The sequence below is a fragment of the Coregonus lavaretus genome (assembly GCF_964263955.1).
Source record: "Coregonus lavaretus genome assembly, chromosome: 7".
Classification (NCBI taxonomy): Eukaryota; Metazoa; Chordata; class Actinopteri; order Salmoniformes; family Salmonidae; genus Coregonus; species Coregonus lavaretus.
In genome coordinates, this window is record NC_139994.1 from 36,750,029 (window position 1) to 36,772,273 (window position 22,245).

The 22,245-nt window shown below is 43.5% G+C and overlaps 1 protein-coding gene across 1 annotated transcript in view; it reads left to right on the forward strand.

The window, feature by feature from the left end:
* The first annotated feature begins 5,171 nt into the window (after positions 1 to 5,171).
* The window catches only part of LOC311133067 (tektin-2-like), a 30,776-nt gene continuing 13,702 nt past the window's right edge, over positions 5,172 to 22,245 (forward strand). The window contains exons 1-5 of the mRNA XM_084166500.1: positions 5,172 to 5,229; positions 7,760 to 7,936; positions 8,227 to 8,352; positions 8,566 to 8,771; positions 17,789 to 17,932. Coding sequence (XP_084022626.1) covers positions 7,781 to 7,936; positions 8,227 to 8,352; positions 8,566 to 8,771; positions 17,789 to 17,932 — 632 coding nt within the window. The 5' untranslated portion in view covers positions 5,172 to 5,229; positions 7,760 to 7,780. The remainder of the gene's footprint in view (positions 5,230 to 7,759; positions 7,937 to 8,226; positions 8,353 to 8,565; positions 8,772 to 17,788; positions 17,933 to 22,245) is intronic.

A 22,245-nucleotide genomic window follows, 5' to 3' on the forward strand; every position in this document is an offset into this window, starting at 1 on the left:
GATTTTATACACCCGTCAGCAACGGGTGTGGCTGAAATAGCCAAATCCACTAATTTGAAGGGGTGTCCACATACTTTTGTATATATGGTGTATCATGCTTACAAACAAATTATAGTGTTCAAAAACCATATTATTAGATTAATTTTTTTAATAATGTTTTGTTGCATTTAACTACCGAAAATGCTGTAATCAAGGTAATTTCCTTAGTAGGTTATGCAAGAGGTCACCATGTGGGAGAAGTGGGAGCTCAGGATGATAGACAAGTTTCCCACTAGTAATTACTAGTTGGAGGGCTATTCCAGTGGATTTTTCCCAGTCATGTGGTAAATTCCCACTTGGTTACGAACACAGCATTATTCTGAGGCAGGGGGGTAATACAGGGCTTGCGTTTCAAATGGCACCGTATTCCCGATATAATGCACTAGTTTTGACCATAGGGCTCTCTGCAAAAGTAGTGCACTATGTAGGGAATAGGGTTGCATTTGAGGCTGAACCAGGCTCCTTCATGTGAGGCCCTCCCCTCTCTAAAAGCTGGACATCAGAGGCCTTCTTTCGCGTTATTCTAAAGCATTTTTAATTCCGAAATGGAGATACAGTGCCTTCGGAAAGTATTCAGACCCCTTGACTTTTTCTACTTTTTGTTACGTTACAGCCTTATTCTAAAATTGATTAAATAAATAAAAATCCTCAGCAATCTACACACAATACCCCATAATGACAAAGTGAAAACTGTTTTGGGAAATTTTTGCAAATGTATAAAAAAAATTAACCTAACAGTAACCTTATTTACATAAGTATTCAGACCCTTTCCTATGAGACTCGAAATTGAGCTCAGGTGCATCCTGTTTCCATTGAGCTTCCTTGAGATGTTTCAACAACTTGATTGGAGTCCACCTGTGGTAAATTCAATTGATTGGACAGGATTTGGAAAGGCACACACCTGTCTATATAAGTGCAATGGTGGAACAAGCTCCCTCACGACGCCAGGACAGCGGAGTCACTCACCACCTTCCGGAGACACTTGAAACCCCACCTCTTTAAGGAATACCTGGGATAGGATAAAGTAATCCTTCTACCCCCCCTTACCCCACCCCCCCCCCAAAAAAAAAAACATATTGTAAAGTGGTTATCCCACTGGCTATAAGGTGAATGCACCAATTTGTAAGTCGCTCTGGATAAGAGCGTCTGCTAAATTAGGTAAATGTAAATGTAATGTCAGAGCAAAAACCAAGCCATGAGGTCGAAGGAATTGTCCGTAGAGCTTTGAGACAGGATTGTGTTGAGGCACAGATCTGGGGAAGGGTACCAAAAAATGTCTGTAGCATTGAAGGTCCCCAAGAACACAGTGGCCTCCATCATTCTTAAATGGAAGAGGTTTTGGAACCACCAAGGCTCTTCCTAGAGCTGGCCGCCCAGCCAAACTGAGCAATCGGGGGAGAAGGGCCTTGGTCAGGGAGGTGACCAAGAACCCGATGGTCACTCTGACAGAGCTCTACAGTTCCTCTGTGGAGATGGGAGAAACTTCCAGAAGGACAACCATCTCTGCAGCGCTCCACCAATCATGCCTTTATGGTAGAGTGGCCAGACGGAAGCCACTCCTCAGTAAAAGGCACATGACAGCCCGCTTGGAGTTTGTCAAAAGGCACCTAAAGACTCTCAGACCATGAGAAACAAGATTATCTGGTCTGATGAAACCAAGATTGAACTCTTTGGCCTGAATTTCAAGCGTCACGTCTGGAGGAAACCTGGCACCATCCCTACGATGAAGCATGGTGGTGACGGCATCATGCTGTGGGTATTTTTTTCAGCGGCAGGGACTTGGAGACTAGTCAGGATCGAGGCAAAGATGAACGCAGCAAAGTACAGAGAGATCCTTGATGAAAACCTGCTCCAGAGTGCTCAGGACCTCAGACTGGGGTGAAGGTTCACCTTCCAACAGGACAACGACCCTAAGCACACAGCCAAGACAATATCAGGAGTGGCTTCGGAACAAGTCTCTGAATGTCCTTGAGTAGCCCGGACTTGAACCCGATCGAACATCTCTGGAGAGACCTGAAAATAAATAGCTGTGCAGCGATGCTGCCCATCCAACCTGACAGAGCTTGAGAGGATCTGCAGAGAAGAATGGGAGAAACTCCCCAAACACAGGTGTGCCAAGCTTGTAGCGTCATACCCAAGAAGACTCGATGCTGTAATCGCTGCCAAAGGTGCTTCAACAAAGTACTGAGTAAAGGGTCTGAATACTTATGTAAATGTATATTTCTGTGTTTTATTTGTAATAAATGTGCAAACATTTCTAAACCTATTTTTGCTTTGTCATTATGGGGTATTGTGTGTAGATTGATGAGGGGGAAAAAACGATTTAATCAATTTTAGAATAAGGCTGTAATGTAAGAATATGTGGAAAAAGACAAGGGGTCTGAATACTTTCCGGAGACACTGTATATTTGTATATTTAAAATATGTAATAATATAATGAATACCACTTATTTTTGCTAATACATTCTATAAAAATAGAACAATAATGATGAAAATAATGAAATAAAGAAGACGTTAGGAATATAGTCACTAATAATAATCCAAATGTAATAATATAATAGACTGTTTATTTCCTGGTTGCTAAAATTCTAATTGTTCCCCTAATTTCAGTTTGTGACAAAACAAGCAAGAGAATCATAGTACCATCTAAACTGCTGTGAAATATATTTTCAATAACCAAAAATATTGTATTTTCAGCTTTTTTAAGCTGGTGTACAAAACCGAAAGTAAACGTTGCAAACAGAAACTTATGAACGGGAAGCCTAGAAATAGCGCACATAGAATAGATCAACCGCTTCTTAAACTTGCTTTCAATGAGAATGACATATCTATAACTCACATTTCTATGTGCATTTGGTTGGGTCGCCCATAAAGTTACAGCTTAAAAGCAAAGCGTGTCATACCGAAGCTACATCTGCTGCATTTAAATGACCTACTGTGTGGGGGGAATTTTGTTTTTTTGTGGCAGCTGTTGTCTTATTGTGTAGTGACTGATTTGATTGGATGAACCTCCCGCTATTTCCCATCACCCTCCTCTCTGTTCATTGAACTAACAATCTCTGGAGAGTAGCCTAGCTTCCATTCAGTAGGTTCCATTCATCTCACAGAGCCTGGTCTTCTAGAACCTGTAGTGAATGTGACCTCCATTTTGATTGTTAATTTCCTTCAAAAACATTTGTCTGATTGTGTGCATCTCTCAAAGTTTTTCGTGGGGAAGGGGTGAAGGTTTATCCTTGGACAGAATAGTCTGTAGACTGTGCCTTTTCCTGATGGTGCTGAAAACAAGTAAATCAAAGATCTTACTTTCAAAACATTGAGGGCAATATGCCCATGTCTACATTGATACGTATATATTGATACATGAAAATACTGTACTGTCTGTGTGTATGTGTGTGCCTGGCTGTCTGTTTGTGACACTGACATACAGTATAAGAACACAACAATATGCAGAACCAACCAGTTTTGAGGTGTCAGGACCAAAATGCTTGTGGGGATGGTAAGGTAGGCAGGCACTCGCGTGGCACAACCAAAAAATTGATATTTTAGACCGCCACCCTCCTCAGGTGGCAAACAGTTTACTGTAATGCATGGGATTTTCACCCCTGGTTCCCTTTTGTTTAAACCTTTTAGTAGATAGATGTTCAGTGATGGTCTTCTACCCAAAGTGAACAGCAATAAACAAAGTGATCTTTAGGCTCTGAGCAACTAGCTGTTGGGGTTACACCAGGGATGCTTCCCAAATGGCACCCTATTCCCTATATAGTGCACTACTTTTGACCAGAGCCATTTGGGACACCCAAAGTACACCTCTTCTTTTTAATTACTATCCTGTAAGAGCCATTTGAATACCATTTGCCACATGTTGGATGGTAAATGCTTTCAAACTCCTTGCCGATGTCCCAAATGGCACCCTATTCTCTTTTTAGTTCACCCTACCAAATGGCACCCTATTCTCTTTGTAGTGCACTAATATTGGCTCTGATCAAAAGTAGTGCACTATATAGCGAATAGGGTGCCATTTGGAAAGTAACTCTGGTGGTGACGACCCCCCCAAAAATGCATTCTATTTAGAACCACTGCTCTGGCATGTATTCCAGGCCTAGACCACTGCCCAACCATTATATTCCAGGCCTAGACAAAAATGCATTCTATTTAGAACCACTGCTCTGGCATGTATTCCAGGCCTAGACCACTGCCCAACCATTATATTCCAGGCCTAGACAAAAATGCATTCTATTTAGAACCACTGCTCTGGCATGTATACATTTCTTCTCAAGATCCTTATTGAAAGATCTTAACATGTTACAGCAAGAGGTTTACAAACAGAGAACAACATGCAGTGGTCCAGTTGTCACCAGTGCCTGCTTGCCTAGGAAAGGATTCCTCAGAACATCTCCAAACCCTGCACCTCTATTATGGTTGGCTGCATATCGTACTTAATAAGATACAAATGACAAATTGCTTTGGTAACAATATGCACATTTTTTTTTGCAAATACTTTTTTGGTCTTTGTCTGATCCTGGTCCTAAGTTGAGCCTTTTTATTTGGTCGTCATATGTACTTGTTTTAATTAAATACTGTATGTATGAAGTCTGTGTTGGTGTATTCATTGAGAGAATGGATGTGATGTATGTTGATTCTTGCAGTTTTCTGCTTCATTCCTAGCCAGACAGATACTGTAGCTACGGTATTCAACTGTGATGGTGGAGTTACACTTAAATGTGTAAGATTCTATTATGTAGTTCTTCATCTAAATTACTTAGTTGTACTTCTAGAACTAGAGTAAGACCACCGATGGCTTCACTGAAAAGAAAAGCATATAGGGGGGCACTAGTAGCCTAGGATACTGGATACAGCAGAAACATTTATTTCTCCAAGTTGGAGACTAATCTGTCGCCAACAATTCTATTTGGGTACCTTTTTGCATCATCTGACAGTCATGGAGCTCCACATTATGATGTAGGATGCATTGTTGCGTCGTCGGACAGTCACAAAGACTGATGTCAATCACTAAAGCCCTTCGAATGGCTATTTGTTTAACGTTGCCATGGCATTTTAATTATTTAGTAGTCGTGTTTGACTAGTTGCATCTGTGCGTTACCTGGAGACAGTCTACAAGAGCTGGTGAGACACAGGTTATGGACCACCGGTGCAGACACTCCAGGATATCCGCAAATTCGAGAGCTTTGGGTAAGTAAATATAGTTCGAAAGTTCCATTATGTAACAATTTACCTTGTGCCATAATGCCAAAGCTATGTTGAATAATGATATAAATGTTTTGTCTACTTATAGGTTCAATATCAAATTACTTAACACCAATTAATTAGGCTAACTATCAAAACAGAGCCACCATAAAAACAAGACTGCAGGTATGTTTCCATTATTCAAACACCTGATGTTAATTACAGTAGCCTACCACAAACAAGTAGCATGGTCTGTGTGCTGAATTAAGCACACATTTTCCCCCTAGCCTATCTTGCCTAGTTTCAATTTGATTAAGCCTAGTCTCGTTTCTGAGAAAAAGTTGAGTACAGTAATAGGAAAGCTGAATTGCAGACATTGGGCGTTTGTCAAAAATGCATACTACCGTGCCTAAGATTTTTACAACTAAACCAAGATAGACCACAGCCCGTCGTTTCAAATGGGAACAAATTAGTTATAGTTTGCAGAACAAGCAAGGAGCTGGGCAGAGCCAAGCACGAGCTTGCGAGATCCTATTGTCGCGTTGTAGCATATTTCCATATTTCCGTTAGGGAACGCCTACTCAGTAAAGTGCGTGCATTCGCCTTTGCACTCATAAACAATGCAATTTTTTTACAAGGGGTAAAGTCTACAAAACTTACTCCACTCTGTTCGCAACAGATTCTAGTTTTGGGAACAGAAAACTGTATTGAGATCAAATGTTTCATCGATGAGAAAATGTGCAGAATGTCGGCCAAAATCCATCTCGTTCCAGCTTCTCCCAGTGCCGGACACATGGCTTCCTACTCACTACCATATTTGGTAAGTGGCGGAAACGCCGAGTGGATGCTTCACATTAATACATCCGGTGAAATGTCTGTCTCATTGTTCTATCTATGACCATGCTCCGAGCACGCAAATTGGAGCACGGGAGGGTCGGAGTATGAGTCCAAATAAAATTATGTGAAACAGAGCACTGAGAGCACTGAGAGTACTTCTCGAATGCCTACTCCATTTGTAAATATTTTAAATCATTGATCGATGCAAGCTTCGACAGAAAGTATGCAAAGAAATGATGCAACCACGTCAAAAAATGATGCAACATTTCTTGAAATCAATGACAATAGCGGACATTATTTGAGCTGTAGCCAGAGAAAATACACTCCGAATTCGGAATGAAATGTTTTCTATTCACATCTCATATGTTGCCTGACTACAATATTTAAACTTGATACGTTAATAAATACATGCTGTGTTAATTTTGGTATGTTTACCTGTCTACGTACTGTAGATAGCAAGCCCAGATAAGTCTTCTGTAGCTCAGCTGGTAGAGCACGGCGCTTGTAACGTCAAGGTAGTGGGTTCGATCCCCGGGACCACCCATACACAAAAAATGTATGCACGCATGACTGTAAGTCGCTTTGGATAAAAGCGTCTGCTAAATGGCATATTACATATTATTACAAGTCCAATAGGGATAACTGGCTAGCTCCCAGTATTGTTAGCTAGCCAGATAGCCACGAAGAAGCGTTAGCTAGCTACTCACGAAGAATTGACATTATCTTGCATAATATTCGTTTTAGGTCATTTTTGCCTGTCTAAGTAGCTGGCTAGCTAGATTATTACAATTCGCATATCTAGCTGATAATTATGAAGCAAAACGTTTGCTTTGTGTATATCTAGTTTCGTCTATTGTTGCTATTGTCCTGGCTGGAAAAGGGTTCGTGAATGGGGGTGGTGAAGCATGAGGTACTGCAGTAAGGGGAGTGCGAGTGCTTCTCGAATGTATTGTTTTATCAATTCTCCACACTCGTCCACACAAGAACGTACTCTGCATGAGAGCACGGTAGTATACGAACATATTGAGAAACACCCATTGTTTTATGGCCATGATAAGACATTGTGCATTGATCTACTGTTATGGCTCATAATCCTATTAGGCAATACTGTTCTCTGAGTAATGACATGAAAGGGAATTAATTGTTCCACATAATGACTTTCATACTGAAGTTAATTAATGTTAAGTGGTATTGAGGCATTCAATTCCAGAGAGCAGCAGGTGCATCTCCCAGCACAACCTTCCCATCCATGTATGAGCTATCAAATGTCCCTGAGCTTTAGACGCAGTGCAAGCTAGCCCATCTCTTCCCATTCAATAAGTTTTCATATAGCCTAAAAGCTAGTCTTAATCAACTAAAGGTTGCTTTTGAACAGAGGTTATGCAAGTTCATTTCCTCCTTGAGTGAGTAATGGTTTGATCATTTGGCTGTGGGTAGAGAGGGTGGAAATACACTTTCATGCAAATTATGACTCCAAACAGATCATTACACATCACTGACAGCACTATTCCCACAACCTCCCCAAACATCACGTCATATCAAATGTAAAAATTTTGACAATACTTGTCCCTCATGTAAACAGTCTGTGTCCCAAATGTCAGCCTATTGCCTATAGTGCATTACTTTTGATCAGGGCCCATAGAGTTCCATCAACTCGTTTCCAGTCTCATCATACCTGTGTGTCACCTGTTTCATTTAGTCCTGTGACTCTGTGAGGACCATGGCCACGCTAAGTGCCAAGCCTGGGCTCAGGTACAGTGTGTCCGACTGGGACACCAGTAACAAGCAGATATCTGACACAGCAGAACACAGGCGACACATCTCACACAAGACACGTCAGGAAGGGAGGGCCTTACGCAATGAGACAACCAGCAAGGTAAGACATTGTGACTATGTAATGAAACAACCAATTCAGTAAGATCTTGCTTGACTTTGTGACTGTTACATTGGCCTATACAGACAGAGCCTAATAAATTAGTTTCCACATCATCAATTGTCAGGGACTATTATTTATTCTCATCACAGGTATTCATGCAATCTCTCTCTCCTTTTCTCTCTATCCTCTCTCTCACTCTCCCTCTTTCTCCCCCCTCTAACTCGTTCTCTCTCTCCGCTCTCGGTTTATCTCTCTGTCCCTCATCTCTCTCTCTACCTCATCTCCCACAGACTAACTGGGATACGAGTGACAGCTCTCGCAGGCTGAGTGATAGGATCTGGGATATCTCCCGCTGGAGAGAGACTTTGGAATCATGCGCACAGGAAGTGGAGAAAGAGATGGATGCCTTAACCCTGGTGAGATTTGCAATTCAATTTCAGATTAGTATTAATCTGGCATGCAGTTGTTTCAATGTAAAAACAGAAAGTGTGAAGTACCTGGTAAAAAAAAATAACATTCTGGCAGCTTTCTACATTTATCAGACTTTGCAATAAACCAGGTTTTAGGGTGATGTATTGACGTGCTAGTACAGCGTAGGTGAGTTTGGCTGCTCTGTCTCTGTGTCTCAGGGGAAGGAGGAGACTGAGCGGGCACTGGCGGCCACCGCTGTGCCTCTGGAGGTCACGGTGGAGTGCCTGACCCTGAGGGAGGGTCGCCGCGGCAACGAGCTGGTCAGCGACCCAGTGGAGGCCCAGCTGAAGAAGGAAGTGGAGATGATCGACGGAGCACAGCGGGTGCTCCAGCAGCGCATCGACAAGGCCTTCGAGCAGCTGTGGTAAGAAACCGTTTGACCGATGTTGCATCCCAAATGGCACCCTATTCCCTTTATAGTGTACTACTTTTGCCCAGAGTCCTATGTGCCCTGGTCAAAAGCAGGGGTTGGAACGGGTTCAGCGAACAGACCCGAAAACCACGACATAACTACATATGAGGAACAGAATCAGAACCGAGAATGAAAGTGATCTATACTGAACCCGGTTTATAATGTTCTTTTACGTTATAAAGCCCTCACTCAAACTTATTCCAGTGTCTGCCTGTTTGCCAGCTGAAAATCTTTGCCAGTGTGTGCAGAGACTACCTGCCCCTCCCCCTCTGAAGCATAGTCTAGTAGCCTACTGACGTTACAAGAGTGATTCACAAATTAGGGAGAGAGATTTATAATTAGAGAAGAATGGATTAACCTTTTCAATGCTAATTAAGGATTTAAAATCAAATGTATTTATAAAGCCCTTTTTACATCAGCAGATGTCACAAAGTGCTTATACAGAACCCAGCCTAAAAACCCCCATAAAAGCAATGCAGATGTAGAAGCACGGTGGCTAGAAAAAACTGCCTAGAAAGGCAGGAACCTAGAAAGAAAGCAGGCTTTGAGGGGTGGCCAGTCCTCTTCTGGCTGTGCCGGGGGGGAGATTATAAGAGTACATGGCTATTAAGGCCAGATCGTTCTTCAAGATGTTCAAACGTTCATAGATGAGCAGCAGCGTCAAATAATAATCAAAGTGGTTGTAGAGGGTGCAACAGGTCAGCACCTCAGGACTAAATGTCAGTTGGCTTTTCAGAGCTGAGCATTGAGGTCGAGACAGCAAGTGCGGTAGAGAGGGAGGTAGAGAGGGAGAGAGTGGAATTAAACAGCATGTCCGGGACAAGGTAGCACGTCCGGTGGACAGGTCAGGCTTCCATAGCCGCAGGCAGAACAGTTGAAACTGGGGCAGCAGCACGACAAGGTAGCACATCCGGTGTACAGGTCAGGGTTCCATAGCCGCAGGCAGAACAGCAGAAATGGACAGGGACAGCCAGGAGTCATCAGGCCTGAGGCATCGTCCTAGGGCTCAGGTCCTCCGGGAGAGGTGGGAAAGAGATGGGAGAATTAGAGGGAGCATACTTAAGATCACACAGGACACCAGATAAGACAGGAAAATTACACCAGATAGGACAGACTGACCCTAGCCCCCCCGTCACATAGACTATTGCAGCACAGATGCTGTAGACTGGGTTCGGGGGACACTGTGGCCCCATCCAACAATACCCCCGGACAGGGCCAACCAGGCAGGATATAACCCCACCCACTTTGCCAAAGCACAGCCCCCACACCACTAGAGGGATATCAACAGACCACCAATTTACTACCCTGAGACAAGGCTGAGTATAGCCCACGAAGATCTCCCCCACCGCACAAGCCCGAGGGGGGGGCGCAAAACCGGACAGGAAGAACACGTCAGTGACTCAACCCACTCAAGTCGAGTATAGCGAAAAAAGGCACGACATGATGCAGCCCTCCTAGGGACAGCTTGGGAGAGCACTAGTAAGCCAGTGACTCAGTCCCCGTAATAGGGTCAGAGGCAGAGAATCCCAGTGGAGAGAGGGGAGCCGGCCAGGCAGAGATAGCAAGGGTGGTTCATCACTCCAGTGCCTTGCCATTCACCTTCGCTCCCATGGGCCAGACTACACTCAATCATAGGACCTAATGAAGAGATGAGTCTTCAGTAAAGACTTAAAGGTCGAGACCGATGGATAGGCAGACCATTCCATAGAAATGGGTCTCTATAGGAGACAGCCCTGCCTCCAGCTGTTTGCTTAGGAACAATAAGGAGGCCTGCATCTTGTGACCGTAGCGTACGTGTAGGTATGTATGGCAGGACCAAATCGGAGAGATCGGTAGGAGCAAGTCCATGTAAACCTTGAAATCAGCCCTAGCCTTAACAGGAACCCAGTGTAAAGAGGCTAGCACTGGAGGAACAGCGCCGGAGGAAGATGGCTGCCGTTTTACAGCCCTCTAACCAATTGTACTATTATGTGTGTTTTTCCGCGTTATTTGTAATTTATTTTGTACATAATGTTTCTGCCATCGTCTCTTATAACCAAAGAGAGCTTCTGGATATCAGGACAGCGATTACTCACCTCGCATTGGACGAAGACTTTTTCTTCAACGAGGCGTTCGCGAAGGATATTCTACAGACACCCAACAAGGCCCAGATCCCCGTCATTCGCGTGAGGAAGAGACGGAGATATCGTGGACGCAGATCCGGGTGCCTTGTAAGGATCCGACGGCGTGCGAGTAAACTGCCTCTCCCATCAATCCTATTAGCCAACGTTCAATCTTTTGAGAATAAAATTGACGATTTAAGATTACGGTTATCCTACCAACGGGACATTAAAAACTGTAATATCTTATGTTTCACGGAGTCGTGGCTGAACGACAACAATGATAACATTCAGCTAGCAGGCTATACGCTACATCGGCAGGACAGAACGTCTGACTCTGGTAAGACAAGGGGCGGCGGTCTGTGTATATTTGTAAACAACAGCTGGTGCACAAAATCAAATACTAAGGAAGTCTCGAGGTTTTGCTCGCCTGAGGTAGAGTATCTTATGATAAGCTGTAGACCACACTATTTACCAAGAGAGTTTTCATCTATATTTTTCATAGCTGTCTATTTACCACCACAAACCAATGCTGGCATTAAGATTGCACTGAATGAGTTGTACAAGGCCATTAATCAACAGGAAAACGCTCATCCAGATGCAGCGCTCCTAGTAGCCGGGGACTTTAATGCAGGGAAACTTAAATCCGTTCTACCTCATTTCTACCAGCATGTTAAATGTGCAACCAGAGGGGAAAAAACTCTAGACCACCTTTACTCCACACACAGAGACGCATACAAAGCTCTCCCTCGCCCTCCATTTGGCAAATCTGACCATAACTCTATCCTCCTGATTCCTGCTTATAAGCAAAAACTGAAGCAGGAAGCACCAGTGATTCGGTTAATAAAAAAGTGGTCAGATGACGCAGATGCTAAGCTACAGGACTGTTTTGCTAGCACAGACTGGAACATGTTCCGGGATTCTTCAGACAGCATTGAGGAGTACACCACATCAGTCACTGGCTTCATCAATAAGTGCATCGATGATGTCGTCCCCACAGTGACCGTACGTACATACCCCAACCAGAAGCCATGGATTACAGGAAACATCCGCACTGAGCTAAAGGGTAGAGCTGCCGCTTTCAAGGAACGGGACTCTAACCCGGACGCTTATAAGAAATCCCGCTATGACCTCCGACGAACCATCAAACAGGCAAAGAGTCAATACAGGTCTAAGATTGAATCATACTACACTGGCTCTGACGCTCGTCGGATGTGGCAGGGCTTGAAAACTATTACAGACTACAAAGGGAAGCACAGCCGCGAGCTGCCCAGTGACACAAGCCTACCAGACGAGCTAAACCACTTCTATGCTCGCTTCGAGGCAAGCAACACTGAAGCATGCATGAGAGCACCAGCTGCTCCGGACGACTATGTGATCACGCTCTCCGTAGCCGATGTGAGTAAGACTTTTAAGCAGGTCAACATTCACAAGGCTGCAGGGCCAGACGGATTACCAGGACGTGTACTCCGAGCATGTGCTGACCAACTGGCAAGTGTCTTCACTGACATTTTCAACATGTCCCTGACTGAGTCTGTAATACCAACATGTTTCAAGCAGACCACCATAGTCCCCGTGCCCAAGAACTCTAAGATAACCTGCCTAAATGACTACCGACCCGTAGCACTGACGTCTGTAGCCATGAAGTGCTTTGAAAGACTGGTCATGGCTCACATCAACAGCATAATCCCAGAAACCCTAGACCCACTCCAATTTGCATACCGCCCCAACAGATCCACAGATGATGCAATCTCTATCGCACTCCACACTGCCCTTTCCCACCTGGACAAGAGGAACACCTACGTGAGAATGCTATTCATTGACTACAGCTCAGCATTCAACACCATAGTGCCCTCTAAGCTCATCACTAAGCTAAGGATCCTGGGACTAAACACCTCCCTCTGCAACTGGATCCTGGACTTCCTGACGGGCCGCCCCCAGGTGGTAAGGGTAGGTAACAACACATCTGCCACACTGATCCTCAACACGGGGGCCCCTCAGGGGTGCGTGCTCAGTCCCCTCCTGTACTCTCTGTTCACCCATGACTGCATGGCCAGGCACGACTCCAACACCATCATTAAGTTTGCCGACGACACAACAGTGGTAGGCCTGATCACCGACAACGATGAGACAGCCTATAGGGAGGAGGTCAGAGATCTGGCCGTGTGGTGCCAGGACAACAACCTCTCCCTCAACGTGACCAAGACAAAGGAGATGATTGTGGACTACAGGAAAAAAAAGAGGACTGAGCACGCCCCCATTCTCATCGACGGGGCTGTAGTGGAACAGGTTGAGAGCTTCAAGTTCCTTGGTGTCCACATCACCAACGAACTATCATGGTCCAAACACACCAAGACAGTCGTGAAGAGGGCACGACAAAGCCTATTCCCCCTCAGGAGACTAAAAAGATTTGGCATGGGTCCTCAGATCCTCAAAAAATTCTACAGCTGCACCATCGAGAGCATCCTGACTGGTTGCATCACCGCCTGGTATGGCAACTGCTTGGCCTCTGACCGCAAGGCACTACAGAGGGTAGTGCGTACGGCCCAGTACATCACTGGGGCAAAGCTCCCTGCCATCCAGGACCTCTATACCAGGCGGTGTCAGAGGAAGGCCCTCAAAATTGTCAAAGACTCCAGCCACCCTAGTCATAGACTGTTCTCTCTGCTACCGCACGGCAAGCGGTACCGGAGTGCCAAGTCTAGGTCCAAAAGACTTCTCAACAGCTTCTACCCCCAAGCCATAAGACTCCTGAACAGCTAATCATGGCTACCCGGAATATTTGCACTGCCCCCCCACCCATCCTTTTTACGCTGCTGCTACTCTGTTAAGTATTTATGCATAGTCACTTTAACTATACCCACATGTACATATTACCTCAACTACCTCAACTAGCCGGTGCCCCCGCACATTGACTATGCAACGGTACCCCCCTGTATATATAGCCTCCCTACTGTCACTTTATTTTACTGTATATATAGCCTCCCTACTGTCACTTTATTTTACTTCTGCTCTTTTTTTCTCAACACTTTGTTGTTGTTGTTTTATTCTTACTTTTTTTGTTTAAAATAAATGCACTGTTGGTTAAGGGCTGTAAGTAAGCATTTCACTGTAATGTCTGCACCTGTTGTATTCGGCGCATGTGACCAATAAAATTTGATTTGATTTGATTTGAGTAATATGATCAAATGTTTTGGTTCTAATCAAGATTCCAGCAGGTTGTATTTAGCACTAACTGAAGTGTATTTAGTGCTTTATCTGGGTAGCCGGAGAGTAGAGCGTAGTCTAATCTGGAAGTAACAAAAGCATGGATTAGCTTTTCTGCATCATTTTTGACAAAAAGTTAGATTTTTGCAATGTTACGAAGATTGAATAAAGCTGCCCTTGAAATATGTTTGATATGTTCGTCAAAAGAGATATCAGGGTCAAGAGTAACGCTGAGGTCCTTCACAGTTTTATTTGAGACAACTGCACAACCATTGTGATTAATTGTCTGATCAAACAGCAAATCTCTTTATTTCTTGGGATCTAGAATTAGCATCTCTGTTTTGTCCAAATTTAAAAGTAAAACATTTGCCGCCATCCACTTCCTTATGTCTGAAACACAGGCTTCCAGGGTAGGCAATTTTGGGACTTCACCATGTTTCATCGAAATGTACAGCTGTGTGTCATCTGCATAGCAGTGAAAGTTGACATTTTGTTTCCGAATGACATCACCAAGAGGTAGAATATATATAGTGAAAACAATAGTGGTGCTAAAACGGAACCTTCAGGAACACCGAAACTTACCATTGATTTGTCAGAGGCAAAATGATATCTTTCCAACAGATAAGATCTAAACCAGGCAAGAACTTGTCCGTGTAGACCATTTAGGGTTTCCAATCTCTCCAAGCGAATGTGGTGATTGATGGTGTCAAAAGCGGCACTAAAGTAATTTAGCACCTTCACGAGTGCGGTCTCACTACTATGATGGGGTCTAAAACCAGACTGGAGCATTTCAAATACATTATTTGTCTTCAGGAAGGCAGTGAGTTGCTGTGCAATAGCTTTTTCAAAATTGTTTGAGAGGAATGGGAGATTCGATATATGCCGATAGTAAAAAAAAAAAAAAAAGTTTGGCACACATCTGGAGGATAGGGAGCCATTTATTATGTTCAACATAGGAGGGCCAAGCACAGGAAGTAGCTCTTTCAGTAGTTTATTTGGAATAGGGTCCAGTAGGCAACTGGACGGTTTAGAGCCCCATTACTAATTTCGTGTATGTATCGAGAGATACAGGATAAAAAAACTTGTGTCTCCATTGATCCTAGGTCGTGGCAGTTCTGTGCAGACTCAGGACAACTGAGTTTTGGAGAAATACACATATTCAAAGAGGAGTCCGTAATTAGCTTTCTAATTATCATGATCTTTTCGTCGATGTGAAGGCCATCCTCACTTGTGGAATGCTGCTTTTTAGTTCGCTTTGCGACAGTATCAAAAATACATTTTGGATTGTTTTTATTCTCTTTATTCTCAGGTTGGAAAAGTAGGCTGATCGAGCAGCAGTGAGGGCTTTTCAATATTGCATGGTACTGTCTTTTCAAGCTAGTCGGAAGACTTCAAATTCGGAGAATCGCCATTTCCGTTCCAATTTTCTGGAAGCTTGCTTCAGGGCTCGGGTATTTTCTGTATACCAGGCAGCTAGTTTCTTGTGACATGGTTTTTGTTTGTAGAGGTTTGACTGCATCTAAGGTATGACGCAAGGTTAAGTTTAGATCCTAGGTTAGTTGGTTAACTGCATTTTGTACTCCGACTTCCTTGGGTAGGTGGAGGGAGTCTGGAAGGGCATCTAGGAATCTTTGGCTTGTCCGAGCATTTATAGCATGGCTTTTGATAATCCTTGTTTGGGGGTCTGAGCAGATTATTTATTGCGATTGCAAACGTAACAAAATGGTTGTCTGATAGTCCAGGATTATGAGGACAAACATTTAGATCCACAATATTTATTCCATGGGACAAAACTAGATGATTGTGGCAATGCGTAGGTCCCCGAGACATGTTGGATAAAACCCACTGAGTTGATGATGGCTCCGAAAGCCTTTCAGAGTAGGTGTGTGGACTTTTCAGTGTGAATATTGATGTAGGCTGCATAGATTTCATGACTAGAAGCTCAAAAGAAGAAAACACCGTCATTTTTTTCTTCGTAAATTTAAATTTGCTGTCTTAAAGGTTAGCAACACCTCCGCCTTTGCGGGATGCGTGGGAGATATGGTCACTAGTGTAACCAGGAGGAGAGGCCTCATTTAACACAGTAAATTAATCAGGCTTGAGCCATGTTTCAGTCAGGTCAATCACATCAAGTTGATGATCAGTGATTAGTTCATTGACTATGACTGCCTTGGAAGTGAGGGATCTAACATTAAGTAGTCCTATTTTGAGATGTGAGGTATTATCACAATCTCTTTCAATAATGACAGGAATGGAGCAGGTCTTTATTCCAGTGAGATTGCTAAGGCGAACACTGCCATGTTTAGTTTTGCCCAACCTAGATCGAGGCACAGACACGGTCTCAATGGGGAAAACTGAGCGGGCTACACTGACTGTGCTAGGGGCAGACTCCACTAAGCTGGCAGGCTGGCTAACAGCCTGCTGCCTGGCCTGCACCCTCCAGCTAGGATGGATTCTGTCACTCCTCAGCAGGCCAGGCTTGGCCTGTTTGTGCAGGAGTCCCAGAAAGAGGGCCAGTTATCTACACATTATATATTTTGGGAGGGAGAGAAAAAAGTTTTCAACCAGCGATTGATTTGTGCGAGTCTGCTGTGGAGCTCATCACTCCCCCTAACTGGGAGGGGACCAGAGACAATTACTCGATGCCAACACATCTTTCTAGCTATGTTACGCGCTGAAGCTATGTTGCACTTGGTGACCCTTTGACTGTTTCATCCTAACATCGTTGGTGCCGACCTGGATAACAATATCCCTATACCATCTGCACTCGCCAGTTTTAGCCTCAGCCAGCACCATCTTCAGATTAGCCTTTACGTCGGTAGTCCTGCCCCCTGGCAAACAATGTATGATGGCTGGATTATTATTTTAAGTCTAATATTGTGGGTAATGGAGTCAGATTCGGCGGCTCAGACCCTGTAACGGGTGGTTAGACCTGTGAAGGCTCGGGCTCTGACTCAGACTTGTTGCTTAGTGGGGAAAACCGGTTGAAAGTTTATATCGGCTGAATGAGCGACACCGGATGAGCATACCGACAGCATTTATTTCCAGAATCCATGAGAAAATTGTCCGGCTGTGGGGACTGTGGAGGGGGATTAATACTACTACCTGTATTTACTGGTGGCATCGATGCTGTTTCATCCTTTCCTACACGTAAATTGCACTTGCCTAACGATTGCGTCTGAATAGCCAAGCTTGCAACTTGGCTATTCTCACTATATAAGGCGATAGTTCTCCTGTATATTATGAGTACAGCGACTGCAATGAGAAGGCATAATGTTACTTAGCTTTTTCGACCGGAGGAGGTCCAGCAGATCCATGTCCAGATATAGCGTCCTGGGTGAAAAAGTTGAATAAAACATGTTGTGTGAGGACAAAACTAAGACGTTGGTAAACTTGTTAAATACAGAGTTTGATTAAATGGTTATTAAGAGTAAAAAGCGAAAAAGTTTGGCAAGTAGCGACAAACTGCACAGCAGCATGGAGACAACGTGGAAGTGCGTTGCGTCACCATGTTAATCATACTATAGTTAATCATACTATAGTTATCACGTTTCACATTTAATTTATTAACTACAAAAAGGTAAGACATGTTTTTATTTAAATTCTGGTGCCACTCTCACATATTTTGCCGTCTCAGTACTTATCATTGGCTGTTATCTCCAGTCTTCTTCAGGAGTCCCGGCAGCAGCTGTCCCATGACCTTCAGAACAAGATGGAGGCCCAGGACATTGACCTCTCCTGCTTGTCACTCACTGTGACATCACCTGAGATTTCCCTGAAGCCCAACCCCCTGCGCATTCCCATAGGGTGAGCTGGAATGAGGGTGTGCGGTACAATACAAATAAATACTAGGCCTTCTGAATTTCGGAGCAGGATATCTAGATCAAACCTGCTTACCCTGTTTTGTCAATGAGCACCTCGTACAATTGCAATTCTTACATGCATATGCATGTCTAATTAGCTACAATATTAATTCACCAGGCACTCAACTCATCCAATTATGTTCTGCAATGCCACCACTTGCCTTTCAAATGAATTGAATGTACCTGTAACAGTGAAGGCTCATCAGAGGAAGGGGAGGACCATCCTCCTCAGTGAATTTCATTTTTTTTTGCTAAAACTATACTAAATATATTCACGTCAACAAATAATTCATTCTAACACACTGTTTTGCAATGGAGGTCTACAGTAGCCTCAGCAGCACTCTGTAGGGTAGCACCATGTGTAGCTGGAGGACAGCTAGCTTCTGTCCTCCTCTGGGTACATTGACTTTAATACAAAACCTAGGAGGCACATGGTTCTCACCCGCTTCTATAGTCTAACACAGTAATTATGACAACTTCCAGAGGACGTCCTCCAACCTATCAGAGCTGTTGTAGCATGAACTGACATGTTGTCACCCAATCAAAGGATCAGAGAATGAATCTAGTACTGAAAGCATAAGCTACAGCTAGCTAGCACTGCAGGGCATAAAATGTGGTGAGTAGTTAACTCAAAGAGAGAGAAAGACAATAGTTGAACAGTTTTTAACAAATTAATTTCCTAAAATTAAGGAGAAGCAAGAAGGAGAGAGAGAGCTGGCTATATTTGGTTGTCATTTTTTAAATTTTCACTTTCACTTAGCTAGCGAATCCAGCTAGCCTACTCAAACACCCGGCTCAAACTTACTTACTTGCTGACTTTATTGTCCCCATGGGGAAATGTTGTTGCAGTATCATGTACACGTTTAAAGTGGGGTTTAAATACAGTAGAAAACAAATTGACAATACAACATTCATAACAGTTACATACCAATAAAAAGAGACTAGCCTGCTGGCCTTACTGGGTCGATAGGAACATTAGCCCAGTTGTTTAGGAGGGATATCACACCTGCCACAAATGATTGTCTAGTTCTGTTTTTCCTGCCGGGGGGTGCCCTATACCTGCACCCAGAGGGGAGTAGTTCAAAGTCCGGGTACAGGGGGTGGCTTGGGTCTAAAATAAATTTGTGAGCCTTGCTGAGGGCCCTGACCTTAAAGATCTCATCCAAGCCTGTCTGTTTGACTCCAAGTACCTTGCTTGCTGTGGTGATAATCCTTCTCAGCATATTTTTCTGGCTGACAGTGGCATTGCCAAACCAACAAACAGAGAGGGATGCTAAGTTAGCTAGCTGGCTATGGCTATCCAACACTGGAACTTTCAAGTCAAGATAACCTTTTGGTTTTAATTTATTGCCACTGGGGCCCGCCGGTGTAACTGCTAAACTGCTTTCTGACTGTTCACTGGACTACATGATTGTAGCGGGTTTACTAATGCGTTAGTTCTAGTAGCTATGTTGACTTTGCCGTGACAATGATGTAGGCTGTGTGTAGCTGTTAGCGGTCACGATATGAAGGTTTGGCTTGGATAGGTTTTTTCACCTGGTCAAAGACAGCTGATGTGTTGTGCACTGAAGTCCACAAGCGAAGGGAAAAGTTGAGAGGAGGAGAGTGCGTAGATAGTTGCGAGAAGGAATTATATATATATATATACACACACACAGTTGAAGTCGGAAGTTTACATACACTTAGGTTGGATTCATTAAAACGTGTTTTTCAACCACTCCACAAACTATAGTTTTGGCAAGTCCGTTAGGACATCTACTTTGTGCATGACAAGTAATTTTTCCAACAATTCAAATCAAATCAAATCAAATCAAATTTTATTGGTCACATGCGCCGAATACAACAGGTGCAGACATTACAGTGAAATGCTTACTTACAGCCCTTAACCAACAGTGCATTTATTTTAAACAAAAAAGTAAGAATAAAACAACAACAAAAAAGTGTTGAGAAAAAAAGAGCAGAAGTAAAATAAAGTGACAGTAGGGAGGCTATATATACAGTAAAATAAAGTGACAGTAGGGAGGCTATATATACAGGGGGGTACCGTTGCATAGTCAATGTGCGGGGGCACCGGCTAGTTGAGGTAGTTGAGGTAATATGTACATGTGGGTAGAGTTAAAGTGACTATGCATAAATACTTAACAGAGTAGCAGCAGCGTAAAAAGGATGGGGTGGGGGGGCAGTGCAAATAGTCCGGGTAGCCATGATTAGCTGTTCAGGAGTCTTATGGCTTGGGGGTAGAAGCTGTTGAGAAGTCTTTTGGACCTAGACTTGGCACTCCGGTACCGCTTGCCGTGCGGTAGCAGAGAGAACAGTCTATGACTAGGGTGGCTGGAGTCTTTGACAATTTTGAGGGCCTTCCTCTGACACCGCCTGGTATAGAGGTCCTGGATGGCAGGGAGCTTTGCCCCAGTGATGTACTGGGCCGTACGCACTACCCTCTGTAGTGCCTTGCGGTCAGAGGCCAAGCAGTTGCAATTGTTTACAGACATATTTTTTCACTTATAATTCACTGTATCACAATTCCAGTGGGTCAGAAGTTTACATACAATAAGTTCACTGTGCCTATAAACAGCTTGGAAAATTCCAGAAACTGATGTCATGGCTTTAAAAGCTTCTGATAGGCTAATTGACATAATTTGAGTCAATTGGAGGTGTACCTGTGGATGTATTTCAAGGCCTACCTTTAAACTCAGTGTCTCTTTGCTTGACATCATAGGAAAATCAAAAGAAAATCAGCCAAGAGGGGGGGGGGGGGGGGGCGAAGAACACCATCCCAACCGTGAAGCACGGGGGTGGCAGCATCATGCTGTGGGGGTGCTTTGCTGCAGGAGGGACTGGTGCACTTCACAAAATAGATGGCATCATGAGGAAGGAAAATTATGTGGATATATTGAAGCAACATCTCAAGACATCAGTCAGGAAGTTAAAGCTTGGTCGCAAATGGGTCTTCCAATGGACAATGACCCCAAGCATACTTCCAATGTCGTGGCAAAATGGCTTAAGGACAACAAAGTCAAGGTATTGGAGTGGCCATCACAAAGCCTTGACCTCAATCCTATAGAACATTTGTGGGCAGAACTGAAAAAGCGTGTGCGAGCAAGGAGGCCTACAAACCTGACTCAGTTACACCAGCTCTGTCAGGAGGAATGGGCCAAAATTCACCCAACTTATTGTGGGAAGCTTGTGGAAGGCTACCCGAAATGTTTGACCAAAGTTAAACAATTTAAAGGTAATGCTACCAAATACTAATTGAGTGTATGTAAACTTCTGACCCACTGGGAATGTGATGAAATAAATACAAGCTGAAATGAATCATTCTCTCTACTATTATTCAGACATTTCACTTTCTTAAAATAAAGTGGTTATCCTAACTGACCTAAGACAGGGAATCTTTACTAAGATTAAATGTTAGGAATTGTGAAACTGAGTTTAAATGTATTTGTCTAAGGTGTATGTAAACTTCCTGTGTGTGTGTGTGTGTGTATATATATATATATATATATATATATATATATATATATATATATATATATATATATATATATATGTATATATATATATATATGTATGTGTATATATATATACAGTGGGGGAAAAAAGTATTTAGTCAGCCACCAATTGTGCAAGTTCTCCCACTTAAAAAGATGAGAGAGGCCTGTAATTTTCATCATAGGTACACGTCAACTATGACAGACAAATTGAGAAAAAAAAATCCAGAAAATCACATTGTAGGATTTTTAATGAATTTATTTGCAAATTATGGTGGAAAATAGGTATTTGGTCACCTACAAACAAACAAGATTTCTGGCTCTCACAGACCTGTAACTTCTTCTTTAAGAGGCTCCTCTGTCCTCCACTCGTTACCTGTATTAATGGTACCTGTTTGAACTTGTTATCAGTATAAAAGACACCTGTCCACAACCTCAAACAGTCACACTCCAAACTCCACTATGGCCAAGACCAAAGAGCTGTCAAAGGACACCAGAAACAAAATTGTAGACCTGCACCAGGCTGGGAAGACTGAATCTGCAATAGGTAAGCAGCTTGGTTTGAAGAAATCAACTGTGGGAGCAATTATTAGGAAATGGAAGACATACAAGACCACTGATAATCTCCCTCGATCTGGGGCTCCACGCAAGATCTCACCCCGTGGGGTCAAAATGATCACAAGAACGGTGAGCAAAAATCCCAGAACCACACGGGGGGACCTAGTGAATGACCTGCAGAGAGCTGGGACCAAAGTAACAAAGCCTA